Genomic DNA, 13,060 nt, shown 5'->3' on the forward strand with positions numbered 1-13,060 from the left:
TCGGAAAGTGAAAGAAAAACCTCTGTATCTCATTGACATATCAACTGACCATTTATTAGATTTAAATAAGCTTATGTAAAACTAAATGATTTTCGGACTCACAGTTGTAAGTTTACTCCTGTTAGCATTGCATTGTTTGTGACCAATCACAACGTACACAGAGCTTTTTAAATCTGTGCGTTTCAAGAAGAGAGTGAAATCTGGAGCTACAAAAATGTACGGTATTTGGAAAATAATGTGTTTTTAACCATAAAGCACGTGAACACATTGCAATATACCAAATAAACAAAATAACATTGTTTTAGCAATGAAAAAGGTGCTTTTTAATGTACAAAAACATGAAATCTTTTTGAACAATAATTTGAGGATGATGCCAATTGATACATCAGTCTTGTATTTGTTAGTCAACATTTTTATTGCAATACTTCTGAGATTTACAAAGTGTTTATGTAACATTTTGCTCTATCTTATTAATTCTTTAAGTCATTAAAATGTTTGATTAAAATCACAATATTCTTGATGTTATACTGAGGACAAATACTGAAAATAACAACATTCCCTCTACCAGAGAGGGACAAAGCAAAAGCATAACACTTTATATCAAAATATTTGTTCTGAATAAAACTGCAACAAAAAGCTAAGTCAGAAATTCAGACATTTGGACATGAAAAGTCACACACACACAAAAAAATGACAAAACAAAAATACAATGTTATAGAATCTGAGTTTCTTTTAAAGCAGCCTGTAGGTGTGAGTAAATACATCTGTGTTTCATTATTTATTTTCTTATCGTAATTATACTTGAACATGTAAAATAATATAAACAATAAACTAAATTGATAAAAACTATCAATTTAATTCTACCTATTACTCTATTCTACAATATTTGCATTGCTGGTGTTCAATCTTATGTTGAGTGCTTTATTGTCTTCACAAGTAGATATGGGTTTCTAATGGTATCCATCTCATTGTTTTGTAAGTGAAAACAAAGTTAACATTTTAAGCATAGTTTAAGTTGAATCTTTTGCATACAAACTAATAGATATTAACTGTTGACAGATGAGCAACATTTCAGTAAATGAAGCTGATCCTTAATTCGTTCTTAAACCTCAGTTTATTTTAAGGGGACATTTTACAGCGGGACAATTTTAAGATGTCAAATAAGTCTTTGGGGTCCCCAGAGTACATACGTGAAGTTTTAGCTCAAAATATCATATATAGATGATTTATTATAAGGTTAAAACTGGCATTTTGTAGGTGTGAACAAAAATGTGGCGTTTTTGGGTGTGTCATTTAAATGCAGATAAGCTGATCTCTGCACTAAATGGCAGTGCTGTGGTTGGATAGTGCAGATTAAAAGATGGTATTATCCCCTTCTGACATCACAAAGGGAGCCAAATTTGAATGACCTATTCTTTCACATGCTTGCAGAGAATGGTTTACCAAAACTAAGTTACTGGGTGGATCTTTTTTACATTTTCTAGGTTGATAGAAGCACTGGGGACCCAATTATAGCACTTAAACATGGAAAAAGTCAGATTTTCGTGATATGTCCCCTTTAAAGGACAAGTCTTAAAGGACCAGTGTGTGATTTTTAGCTAGTGGTAAGACTGTGAATTGCAAACAGCCACTCAGCCCATTGCTCACAGTCGCCACAGGACAGTTTTAGGGCTAGCTTAGTTGACTTCCATGTAAGGGGGGCCGCGGTGTATGCAGATAAAAACGGTTCATTCTTAGGTACACTGGAAAAAAACTTCTGGACATCGGTTGCATATGATTAAATTTGGTTTTCTTCAAATAAAAATTAACATTAATTAAAATAAATTCCACTTTAAGATATTATTTAATTACTTCAACTGTTGTACATAATTAAATTACGTAGATCCAACAATATTTTTAAGAAAAATTATTTTAAGAAAACTTAATTCAATCATGTGCAACCAGAGATTTTTTTTCAGTGTAATAAAAACAATACAGTTCATTTTGTAAGATTTTTATACACCACTGATAATTTAGTTATGTATATATTATATTGCATTTGTGTCAAGAGATCTTTCTAAAAGTTAGGCAATGCATCTTTAATTTACCATCATGATAATGTTGTGAGTATTTTGTGAGTACTTTAAAAGTATAAAAAAGGATTTTGTGTTTCTGTAAATTACAGTTGTTTTATTCTATTGTAAAATGTTAGTTCTAAACAACTTTTTATGTGACTCCACCACACTACACCATTATTTTCAGCTACATAGCTAATAACCCAAAGTTAAGGCACATATGCCTACTCCATTTTTAATCCTTCTTATTAAGGCCTTTCTTGTTCCCCCAAACGGGTTTTTAAGGCAATTTATGGTTTTCTTTCTGCTCTAAGGACTGTTTCAAGTTCATTGTTGATCTTTCCTTATAAAAAAAAACAACTACAAAAGTACATTCCCTATAATATGTACATTATTTTACACTGCATAGGTAAACAAAGTTTTTACTGTGCATATGCCAAATCTTCCAGAGAAGGAAAACCCTCACTGTCCAGGCCAAACGTTTCCAAATCAAACTCCAGAACTGAGTCAGACAGGTCTGACGTATTCTGATCCAACCAGGACAATGGCTCTGAAAGGGTGGAGAAACATGTAGAATGTATAAATGAAAGTTTTCCAAATCAATGCATTTTAATAAAAGGTTCTATTTGTAGTACACGCATTCAAATGTGGTCTATACAACATAAGCAACTTTATATATACCGTATATCATTTATACCATCTCACCATTAAAGCTGATGTTTCTACAATTTTGCGCCCTATCAGCACCGCAGCTTTGGTTTTGCTGTGGTAGTATGTTCTTGAGTACAGGCTGTTCGTGGCTCTCTGCAGCTTGACAATTAGGATCCGACCCTCTACCCCCACCTAGCGGCTCCTTTTGAAGCACTCCAAGCTGTGAAGGAGATAAACACAGCAGGCATATCCCCAAAGTGACTCTCTGCACAGCCACGCACCTTATGGTTAAAACACTGACTAAGACAACCTGTGCAACCTGAATTAATGATTAACAAAAGAAACAATCTACCTGCTGGGATAGGGCCTTCGCCTGGCTAGGGGTCAGGTGTAAGCCGACATAAGAGTCCTGCAACACAACAGAGACGTATAATGAGACATCAATATGATTAATCCTGACTCTTACAGGCTTAGTAAAGCCCACATAATCTACAGAGGAGACTGAAAAAGTAGCACTCGTTCAAAATGACAAACTTGAAGGGACACTCCACTTTTTGAAAAAAAAAAATTCACATTTTCCAGCTCTCCTAGAGTTAAACATTGGATTTTTACCATTTTGGAATCCATTCAGCTGATCTCAGGGTCTGGCGCTACCACTTTTAGGATAACTTGGCACAATTCATTGAATCTTATTAGACTATTAGCATCACCCTCAAAAATGACCAAAGAGTTTCGATATTTTTCCTATTTAAAACTTGACTCTTCTGTAGTTACATCGTGTACAAAGACCGACGGAAAATTAAAAAGTGTGATTTTCTAGGCAATGATATAGGCTGAAAATAGTCCCCTTAGTATCTTTCAATAGCAGGGGACTATTTTCAGGCACTACATAATATCATTGCGCCTCCTGCATCCATGTTACGACAGCAAAGTCCTTAATTATTACGCCAGAATGAGAGTATAGTTCCTAGATATTTTGAACAATGTCTGTAACCAAACAATCTTTTGACCACCATTCACTTCCATAGTATTTTTCTTTCCTACAATGGAAGTCAACGGTGCTCCTGCTTCCTGCAAGATTACAAATATCTTCATTTGTGTGCAGCAAAACAAAAAAAATATGCAGGCTTGACACAACTTTAAAGTGAACAAATAATGACCGAATTTTCATTTTTGGGTGAACTATTCCTTTAAGAACATAATTATCTCACCTTGTTCAGCTTGAAACCTTTATCGCATGAGCTTAGACTTGCGGGCACTTTTCCACCTTCCAAAGAGTTCAAAACGCTCTTTTCTTCAGTCTTAAATTGTGGTTTTGATCGCCCCTGTGCCTGCACGCAGGGTCCCAGAGGATGTTTTACTCGCGTATGAGGCTGAACGTGCGGGCTTGTCACACGATTCCAGCTTTTCTCCTGAGCATTAGAGGCAAAAGGTGCAGGCTGATGAAACTGTTGATGCAACTGGCCTTGATATTGGCCCTGTTGGCATGGCAACTGCCACCTGCTTGCCTTAGACAGCTGAGGAGCTTGTGCGAATGGCTGATGTTGCATTACGGGTTGTTGGTGCTGAGTGAATTGTTGGGTATTTGAATGATACAGTGGCTGCTGTTGATAGTTAGACTGTGGATGTAAATGTTGCTGTATTTGGCGTGTCTGATTGTGAATGTGGTGCTGTGAATTAAACACGTGTGGTTGTGTCTGAATGTGTGTCTGTTGAGGATGCAGTTGTTGTGGTTGGTGTTCATGATGTGAGGCGGGATACTGTTCACTCCACTGTTCCATCTCTGGGATAGACTGATGTTGTGCATCTGAAGGAAAGTACTGACGCACCGGCTGATGGGACATCGAAGGACTGGTTTTATGGAGCGGACTGCAGGGATATGCTGGTGGCTTTGTCTCCTTAAAAACTTTGATGGGGTTGTGGAGAGATCCCTGTTTGAAACAGATCATATCAAACAAGTAAATATTAAAGATGAATGTATAGGAAGATGGTAGCTGCTTTGACATTTTTTTCTTTTGAAGTGCTTCCTCAAAAAAAAAAAACTTCCTCTTGAATAGACCTTATCATACTATTGGGCACTTAATATTTTGAAAAGTGAATTTACGTTTGGGGTGGTTTCCTGGACAGGGCTTATCCTAGTCCCAGACTAAAATGCATGTTTGAGCTGCCTTAATTTAAAAATATCTTGCACTGACATTTTAAACATATGTCAGTTCCATTGTTTTGTCACAAGATGCCCACCAGTGTTGTTTTGTTTGTAAAAAACTACTTAAATGTCTTAATATAACGAAGGCCTAGTCCTGGATTAATCTTTAAACCCCCGCCCCTTTATGAACAATTTTATAACACCACATGAGCAACCCCTGTTTGATCAACAATGTTCACATCTTGCCTGTGTTATTGAAGACACATTTGGAGACACAGTGGGTGAAAACTGCTTTGGATGCTGCCAGCGGGAATCTCCACCAGATACAATAAGCGGACTGAGCTGGGCTCTCTTTCGTGACCCAACGGCATGGGTGTGCCCAGGTACACGTGGGGAACCAGCTAGAGAGGGGGACGAGCAAGAGGGAGACCCTCCGATTCCACTGCTGTAGCTGCAACGGCTGATTGATGATTGGCTGGACTGGTTACTTAGTGAAGAGCTACTAAGAGAGGACTGTAGGGACTGGTTGCTGAGAGATGACCGAAGGGAGGAGTTACTAAGTGACAGGTGCAAGGATGTGGAGCTCAGGGAGCTGGGCAGGGAGTGGCTGCTGAGTGATGACTGGATGTTGGGATTGCTGAGTGAAGACTGGAGTAGAGGATTACTTAAAGATGCCTGAAGAGATGAGGAAAGACCTAACAGAAAGAAAAAGCAAAGGGTTAGATAATCAAAACGGATTGACCACAATACCTTAGAATGTACAGTTTACTACTACAGACTGTTACTATTACTAATTGTGCTGTGCATTCACATACTAGGCAAGGTAAAGTCGGCCATAATGTTGGGGTGCGCAGAAGTGGTGCTCAGGTGATGAGGCTCAGAATCCTGGCCAACAGGAAGTGGAGAAGGCAGGTGGAGGCTGGAGAGATCCGGAAGAGAGCCACTCGTACTGAGGGCCGTTGGGACCAGAAGAGAAGATCCCTGCTGATCAGGCAGTGGGAAGCTGCTGGAAAAAAGTGTATTCAGGGCGTAATGGTCAAATTGTGATAGCCTGGTAATACCATCCTCTGCCATTTTGCTTCGCTTCATAGACAGAGTCTGGCTGGGCATAATTGACAATCGTTTTCCTTCTCGTGGGAGGGGCTTGTCTGAAGTTTAAAATCATTGGTCTAAACGTAAGCCAATCACATAACGTTTGGACATGATGTGCGTTATGCGCCGACTCAGCCGCATCGAATTTCTGCAGTAAACACACCTATGATGTGAAAACAAACCCATCGAGCGAAATACCGGAGTTAACATGGCTATGAACGACTTCTGCAGATTATGTAAAGTAAATCAGGCCAGAGCTAGAACACGATCCTTACGGTGTCTTTCCACTCACGTCTAAGTGGAGGAACGCCCCTCTCTCCGCTCAAACTCTTCCACCAGACAGCCATAACCATATGTAAATTAAATCTTCCTACCTTATTTTCTGGTTAATCAGGAACGTCACCAAAGAATGTTTGCCCACGCGTCCTCCACCATTAACTGTGAACAACGAAATTCCCTTCCATGATTTCTCAATCGTTGTGCACGTCAAGCTGTGCTGCACAGTTTCTCGCTGACGATCGGTAATAGTTGATAAATTAAACTTTTACCAAAACCTGTCTGGAGTAGGGCAACAACATAATATCCATTCAAAATGTTTAACAAACACTCTTCTTGTTCGGGTTTAAGTTGCCAAGTGCCGGTTCTCCACAACAGAGCAAATAGCTTCTGTGCCTCCATGTCCACAAACAACAACCGTACATTCGCCCTTAGCGTCTACGTCACGGCTCTCAGCCTGCCCTCTGTTTGTTGATTGGACCGGCGTTTTGAGACCGGAGGAAAGCGGTTAGAATGGGAGCTATCTCAGACGGAGTACAGAAGCGTAATGAAATTTAGCGGAAGTACAAAGTCTGACGTAGTCAGGCTAAAATTGTGATTCAATTAGTTTAAATTTTAGGACTAAAAAGGAACTTACTGGGCAACAGGGGTTCCATATCCTGGCGATGCCAGAGAAGAGAACTAGGAATGATCATGCAATGGACAGTCAAATTAATATTATGGACATGACACATCATCTTGACCATACACAATGCACAAGTTTAGCCAAAAAATACCTTCTTCATTTTGGGAGAGGTCTCCTCTTGAATGTTTTCTTCAATTAGTGGCACCGAATGTGCAAATATGCCTTTAAAGAAATCAGATTCATTGAAAGAGTTCAGCAGACAAACTTCTATTATAGTCATGTGTACATAATGTCAGCTGTAATGTGCATTCACACCAGACACAAATGAAGCGTTAAGTGCGAGTGATTTACATGTTAAGTCAATACAAAGATGCAGTAGACATCCTGAGGCGCGATACGTGTGAATGTAGCCACGTGAATGACATGGCACAAATTGAGCCTTTCGGGCATTTGAGTTGAAAAATCTAAACTTTGGATGTTGACCAATCATGAGCTTGCTCTACTAAACTGCAAAAAATAATGTCTTACTTAGTATTTTTGTCTTGTTTTCTAGAATAAATATCTGAAAATTCTCAAACTGAGATCCATTTACTTGATAAGCAAAGTGACTTAAAATATTAAGTCTTGTTTATTGAAATAAATGATTAAAATCAAGAGGTTTATATTTAAAACAAGTGAAAATATCTGCCACTGGGGTAAGAAAAATAAACTTAATTCCAGTTTCAACTTAATTCAATACATTCAATTTAAGTTTATTTTTCTTAATGCAGTGGCAGATATTTTAACTTGTTTAAAGCCTTTACCTCTTAAATTTTATAATTTAGTTCAGTAAACAAGACTTAAATCTTAAGCCACTTTGCTTTTCAAGTAAATGTATCTCAATTTAAGAATTCAATTCTTAGATATTTTTACTAAAAAAAAAAAAATACTAAGACCGACCTTATTTTTTTGCAGTCTTTTTGCAAGACAAAATCATTGTTGCTGTATGTGGACAGGCGGAGCTGTAAAACACATCTTCGTACTTTCATAGAAACAGAATAAAAAGAATCTTGTTTTGAAGAAAGTGAGTAAGGAGGTCGGCCAATCTGGTAAGTTATAAAAAACGCTCTTTACTCAATTTGAGCTATAAACATATAAAAACAACAAGCTAGCTGAAGCAGGCAAATTAAGTGTATTCGCGTTTGAATTTCATTCGTGAATTAAGCAAGTTAGCTCAAAAAGTTTAAGTGTCCAACTACACGGACGGGAATAGCGTGATTCGTGTCGGGTGTGAACACACAGTAAGACCCTCAAAGCTGCAATCTGTAACTTTTGAAAAAGAAAAAAAAATTAACATGAACAGTGTTCAAAATGTTTCATCAATACAATATCGGGCTGGATTGTGCAGAAGTTTTTCAACAAACAAAACTATGTTGCAGATTACAGCTGTAGCCAAGTTACCAAGATAATGCAACACAGTAACACAGTTAAACTCACTGTGTTTGGTTTGAGGGTTCAGGACTTGGGCAGATTTTGGCTGGCCATGCATATGGATGTTTCGCACGCTGGTGTGGAGGGCTGAATCAGAGTTGGTTCTAAAAAGAGGGGGTGGTGGGGGGGGGGGCAGAAAATGACAGGCATTAACGTGAGGCTTGAATGACATTCATTACTATATATTTTCCAGACTATATGTCACTCCGGAGTATAAGTTGCATCAGTCACAAATGCATTTTGAAGAGGATAAAACATATATAAGTCCCACTAGACTATGTGTCGCGTTTATTTAGAAAATTATTTTAAAAAAATCCAAGCTGAAGAACAGACATTTAATCTGGAAAGGCAAGTTAAACTAAACAATAGCACAGAACAGCGGGCTGAATAGGTGTCCGTTCATGTTAAAGAAACATAAAAAGTTATTTACATGATACACAATAGCATACAGAACATACCTGGAAGGCTGAATAGACTAAATTAACACAACAAGCCAAATCAAGTTCAAAAAGGTCCTGAAGTCATTCCACATCACTGAATCCATTGAATTACATAAATACAGGAGCAGCATAGAGCGGACTCTCGCGGCTGTAGACGGTAATGATTTCTCTTGGTTCATATAAAATAATTTTGACGTATAAGTTGCAACTGACTATAAGTTCCAGTATACGCCAAACTATGAAAAAGTGTTACTTATAGTCCTGAAAATACGGTATCCTCTAGTGTTGGAATGTTTATCCATATTCATAAAGATAAGGAGGATTTGTACCATATGGAATTATTGTACATGCACAAAATATAGGATGGGCATCTTCAACTCTGTTTACCTGTTTAGAGCTGTCAGAGGAAGATGGACCATCTGGCTCTTCTCTGTGGCAGAACAACTAGACCACAATCTGCCGGAACACAATTCAGTCAAAGTACTGGCACGATCAGAAAACAAGTACATCTGATGGTTTCTTCATTATGAATCGCACATAAGGTTAATATGATTATGGTGGTCTTGAGCACAATTCATTTATGACCTTACCCTTTCCAGGCTGGACCTCGAGGAGGAGAAAGTTGGTTGGACAAATAAGGTGCACTATCAAACTGTGCAAAGTAGTTAAGGCCTAATAATTATGAATTCTTGGTTGCCAACAAAATAGAGTTTAAGATATATTATGAACATGGATGTACAATGCCTAAAAAGTCTGATGTAAACGCGACATAAGATCAGCAGCAACATCTAAAATGTGGATACATGTCTCTTGTGCGGCCTGCCAAAAGGACCAGGCTGGATATCTTTGTACCCTTCATCTTCCTCTAAGCGTTGCTGGTTGAGATAACTTGAGTACTGTAAATAGTAGAAAAGCAAATGATACAGAATTAGAATTCAAAGAGAAGCAGTGTAATAGTAATACTAATACTAAAGACACATTCAAAAACCCTCACCTGGGTTTCTGTGGAGCATCTTGAAATCTGATTGACATTTGGCAGAGACCCACCATAGTATGAAGCCATGCCTCTGGCTTCACGGACTCTCTCTGCCTGAACCTGTGGATGATAGGTCACACACAGATATGCATCCCAAGTCACAGCGTGATCTCCCAGACTGCATTTAACCTCAATGGAATTGTATGGGAACAAAGCATGTTGCATCACAGTTAAAAACACACCCTATACACCTTACAGACCCCTTTGTTTCAGTCAGCCACGTTGATATGTAACAGAGACTAGATGAGTAACTGACAACGTGCTATTTTCGTGCATGACATAATCCAAGAGGATTTGCCGAATCACAAGTCTATAGACTTATGTTTCAGTTAAGTTTATGTCAGAGACAATTGAAATGTGTGGTGTGAGAGGCATTCTCCAACAATACAATATAAAACAACGTAAAGAGCACAACTAGTAATGTTTAAAATATATAGTGCATATACATGTGAGGTCTTAAACATACTAAATGCTTAACATATTTGAGGAAATCTTTTCTGGCTACAAAACGGTTTTTTATAAAGCACCTTTTTCTTTCAGGCTCCCATACTTGCTAGAAGCACAGATATTGATCTGACTGACACTCAGGCTAAACAGTTAGTTGTTTAAGCAGTTATGTTAGCTGGTCATAAAATAGGATTTCAAATGAACGTTATATGACAACTGTATGCAATTTAATGACACTTTGTAAACAAGCCAAAAGAAAGGGAGAAAGGCCTCACGAGGCTCGACTCACCCTGATGGAAGTAATGTCCATCATAACCTCGCGGAAAGCCGCTGTGTTATCAGCCTGACGCTGAGCGTGTAGGGCGATCTTCTCGCTGAATTTGCGAGGATTGCAGCCTCCATGTGCCGATCCCGCTCCGGGACCCTGCCCGTGTCCCACCTCCCCAATGTCAGGGCCGGACATGTGCATTATATCGCGAAGTTTAAGAAAATAAACCGGCCACGGTCAGAGTTCGATAAGTGACCCGAGAAAGCAACACTTTTGACAACATTGAACGGTGAATTGTGGGTACTGTAGTCCTGTGTCAGGAAGTAAACCGTTGCCAAGTGCGTTCGTTATCTGTAAGCGCACACGCCCAGCTGCTGAAAAGATGGAAAAAACAACTCTGGTATTTTGGGAAACGTAGTTTATTCCGTCTTAACGGCTTCCAGTGGGACAGCAGTTTGCATTTTTGTCGCATAAAACATTTCGAAGAAACGTGGTGAACTTTGAACGTTTCTGAAAATTACAGTCATGACTACAAAAAAGTACAATTGTTACACAATTAATATTGTGAAATAATTTCTACTGTTCTAGTCATATAGTTTAACAAAGGAAATGCCACTTTATCATGCTAATATACATGAAAGGTAATTGCTAAAACCGTTGTTAGTTTTCCAATTTTGTCATTTTAAATTTATACATAAATAAAATACATTTAATAGGATATACTGCGAATTACATTACAAGTGTCAATGCTTGAATTTCGTTTTGCTAATATTACTTTATCTTTAATATTATCGTCTTTATGATGTGTTTAACAATCCTAAAAGAAATGAAAAAGTGTGAAATTTTCATATAAATCTGTAAGGACTACAGCCATTTTTTAAGAAAACTACACTTACCAACTACCCAGTGACGTCTCTTTCAAATTCGGTCTACGTACTTCCGCTACGCGTTAACAGATCTCGAGTAGAACATGTCGGAGAAAAACATGGAGGAGAAAGTTGAACAAGCTGCAAGTAGTAAAACCATATCTTTGCCTATTTCGAGGGTCCGATTAATCATGAAAAGCTCTCCTGATGTTTCATGTATCAACCAAGACGCTCTTTTCCTGACAACAAAAGCAACGGTAGTTTAATATTATCATGAACGCTTAGTTGCCATGCTAACTGCCTTTCTCAGCTAACTTTGTTTTTGATAACAATGAACATTTTTGTACCCAGTCACCTTTTTAGTTTATATCACTATCAAGATGCAAAATTTAAGCATGTGATAGTTGATAATAAATTTAATTTATAATAAAAAATATGGCTGTATTGCAATATATAGTTGAGTAATATTTTATATAATGTCTGTCACATTGTGATTTCCCATAGGAGCTTTTTGTCCAGCATTTGGCTTTGGCTTCGTATAAAAATGGTTCGGGTAGAGAGACTAACACATTGTCCTACAGTGATCTGGCAAATACAGCAGAGGAAACGGAAACATTTCAGTTTCTAACTGGTGAGTCTTGAGTCTTTTAACTATAAACACCATTCAGAACTAAACGTACAGATATGCAAACATAAGCTTTTTCTGTTTTTCAGATATCCTTCCAAGGAAAATCCTAGCTGGAGATTATCTCAAATCACTTGAAGAAATGGGAAAAGATGATGACAACCTGTAGTGATTTATCACATAGGGAATGGTTGTGAACTGGTCCTGACCACTTCATTAACACTCTTTAAAAGCAATGGATTAACCTTAGGATTTCAAGAATCAGGACACATTACCCAAAGAAATGTACTTTTACACCTCTGTTGTTTTAGAGAGGTACTGTACATGTTTTACTCCTAGCGTAGTCAATGTTTTAGCAACCACTTACACTAATGTTGTGTTAATCAAAATGCATATACTCTGTAGATTTACCACCAAACTACTGTGAGTATATGTATTCATTGGCTTTGTCTCATTTAATATTTCATGCCATGTTATGTGCACATTTAGGGATGATTCTTCATCCAGCTGCTACAATCCAAACATCCATTTCTTTTAACAATTCACACTTTGTTCATGTTCCTTCAGTCTAAAAATGTAGCATTGATCATGGTTTAGAAAGGACTTTTAATGTTATATTTAAATGGGCATTATACTTGCTAACTGCTGTGATAAAAAATAATATAGATTCATATTTGCATTCATGCAGTGTAAAGGTCAAATAATAATAAGCCAGTAATTCATATAGTTTTGTTCAGGTATTTTCCTATTAACATGTAAATTCTGGCTTTATCAACACTGGCCCCATGTTCTTAACATACATGGATAATATGCAAACATACATAAGATACTGTTCCTCCGCCTGGTCTGCCGAAACCCATTAGCTTTTAGCACAGGACTGTTTTGTAGTTTTGATAACTTTCCATGCACTGAATTTTTGTACTTGAGAGCTTAGACTACATCTGAAGACATATATTGTGTTTTGTATAGTTTTTAAATGCTTAAACATTAAATGCTTTGTATTTTAATAAATGCATTTGCTGATTATTTGTCTGGTACAGTCAGTTTTAATTCTTTAAGTGAGT

General features: G+C 37.7%; 2 protein-coding genes across 3 annotated transcripts; one reads left to right on the forward strand and one right to left on the reverse strand.

Annotated features, from left to right (window-relative positions):
* Positions 1–312: 312 nt before the first annotated feature.
* On the reverse strand, positions 313–10,856 carry crtc2 (CREB regulated transcription coactivator 2). Of its 2 annotated transcripts, none has more exons than XM_065291620.2 (14): positions 10,527–10,856; positions 9,749–9,850; positions 9,558–9,650; positions 9,345–9,406; positions 9,142–9,210; positions 8,321–8,418; positions 6,996–7,066; positions 6,857–6,900; positions 5,667–5,854; positions 5,098–5,546; positions 3,917–4,636; positions 3,058–3,114; positions 2,760–2,925; positions 313–2,604 (listed from the first exon to the last, which is right to left on the reverse strand). In XM_065291620.2, exons 1-14 carry the CDS (start codon positions 10,704–10,706, stop codon positions 2,477–2,479), a joined length of 2,427 nt encoding a protein of 808 aa, XP_065147692.1. In that variant the 5' UTR covers positions 10,707–10,856; the 3' UTR covers positions 313–2,476. The 2 variants fall into 2 exon arrangements, with proteins under 2 accessions (XP_065147692.1, XP_065147686.1); XM_065291614.2 differs by having other exon boundaries at positions 314–2,604; positions 5,667–5,857; positions 10,527–10,855.
* Positions 10,857–11,447: 591 nt separating this feature from the next.
* On the forward strand, positions 11,448–13,022 carry chrac1 (chromatin accessibility complex subunit 1). Its single transcript, XM_065291675.1, has 3 exons — positions 11,448–11,628; positions 11,876–12,002; positions 12,086–13,022. Exons 1-3 carry the CDS (start codon positions 11,476–11,478, stop codon positions 12,163–12,165), a joined length of 360 nt encoding a protein of 119 aa, XP_065147747.1. The 5' UTR covers positions 11,448–11,475; the 3' UTR covers positions 12,166–13,022.
* Positions 13,023–13,060: the final 38 nt, after the last annotated feature.

The sequence above is a fragment of the Paramisgurnus dabryanus genome, chromosome 19, assembly GCF_030506205.2.
Source record: "Paramisgurnus dabryanus chromosome 19, PD_genome_1.1, whole genome shotgun sequence".
NCBI classification, from domain to species: Eukaryota; Metazoa; Chordata; class Actinopteri; order Cypriniformes; family Cobitidae; genus Paramisgurnus; species Paramisgurnus dabryanus.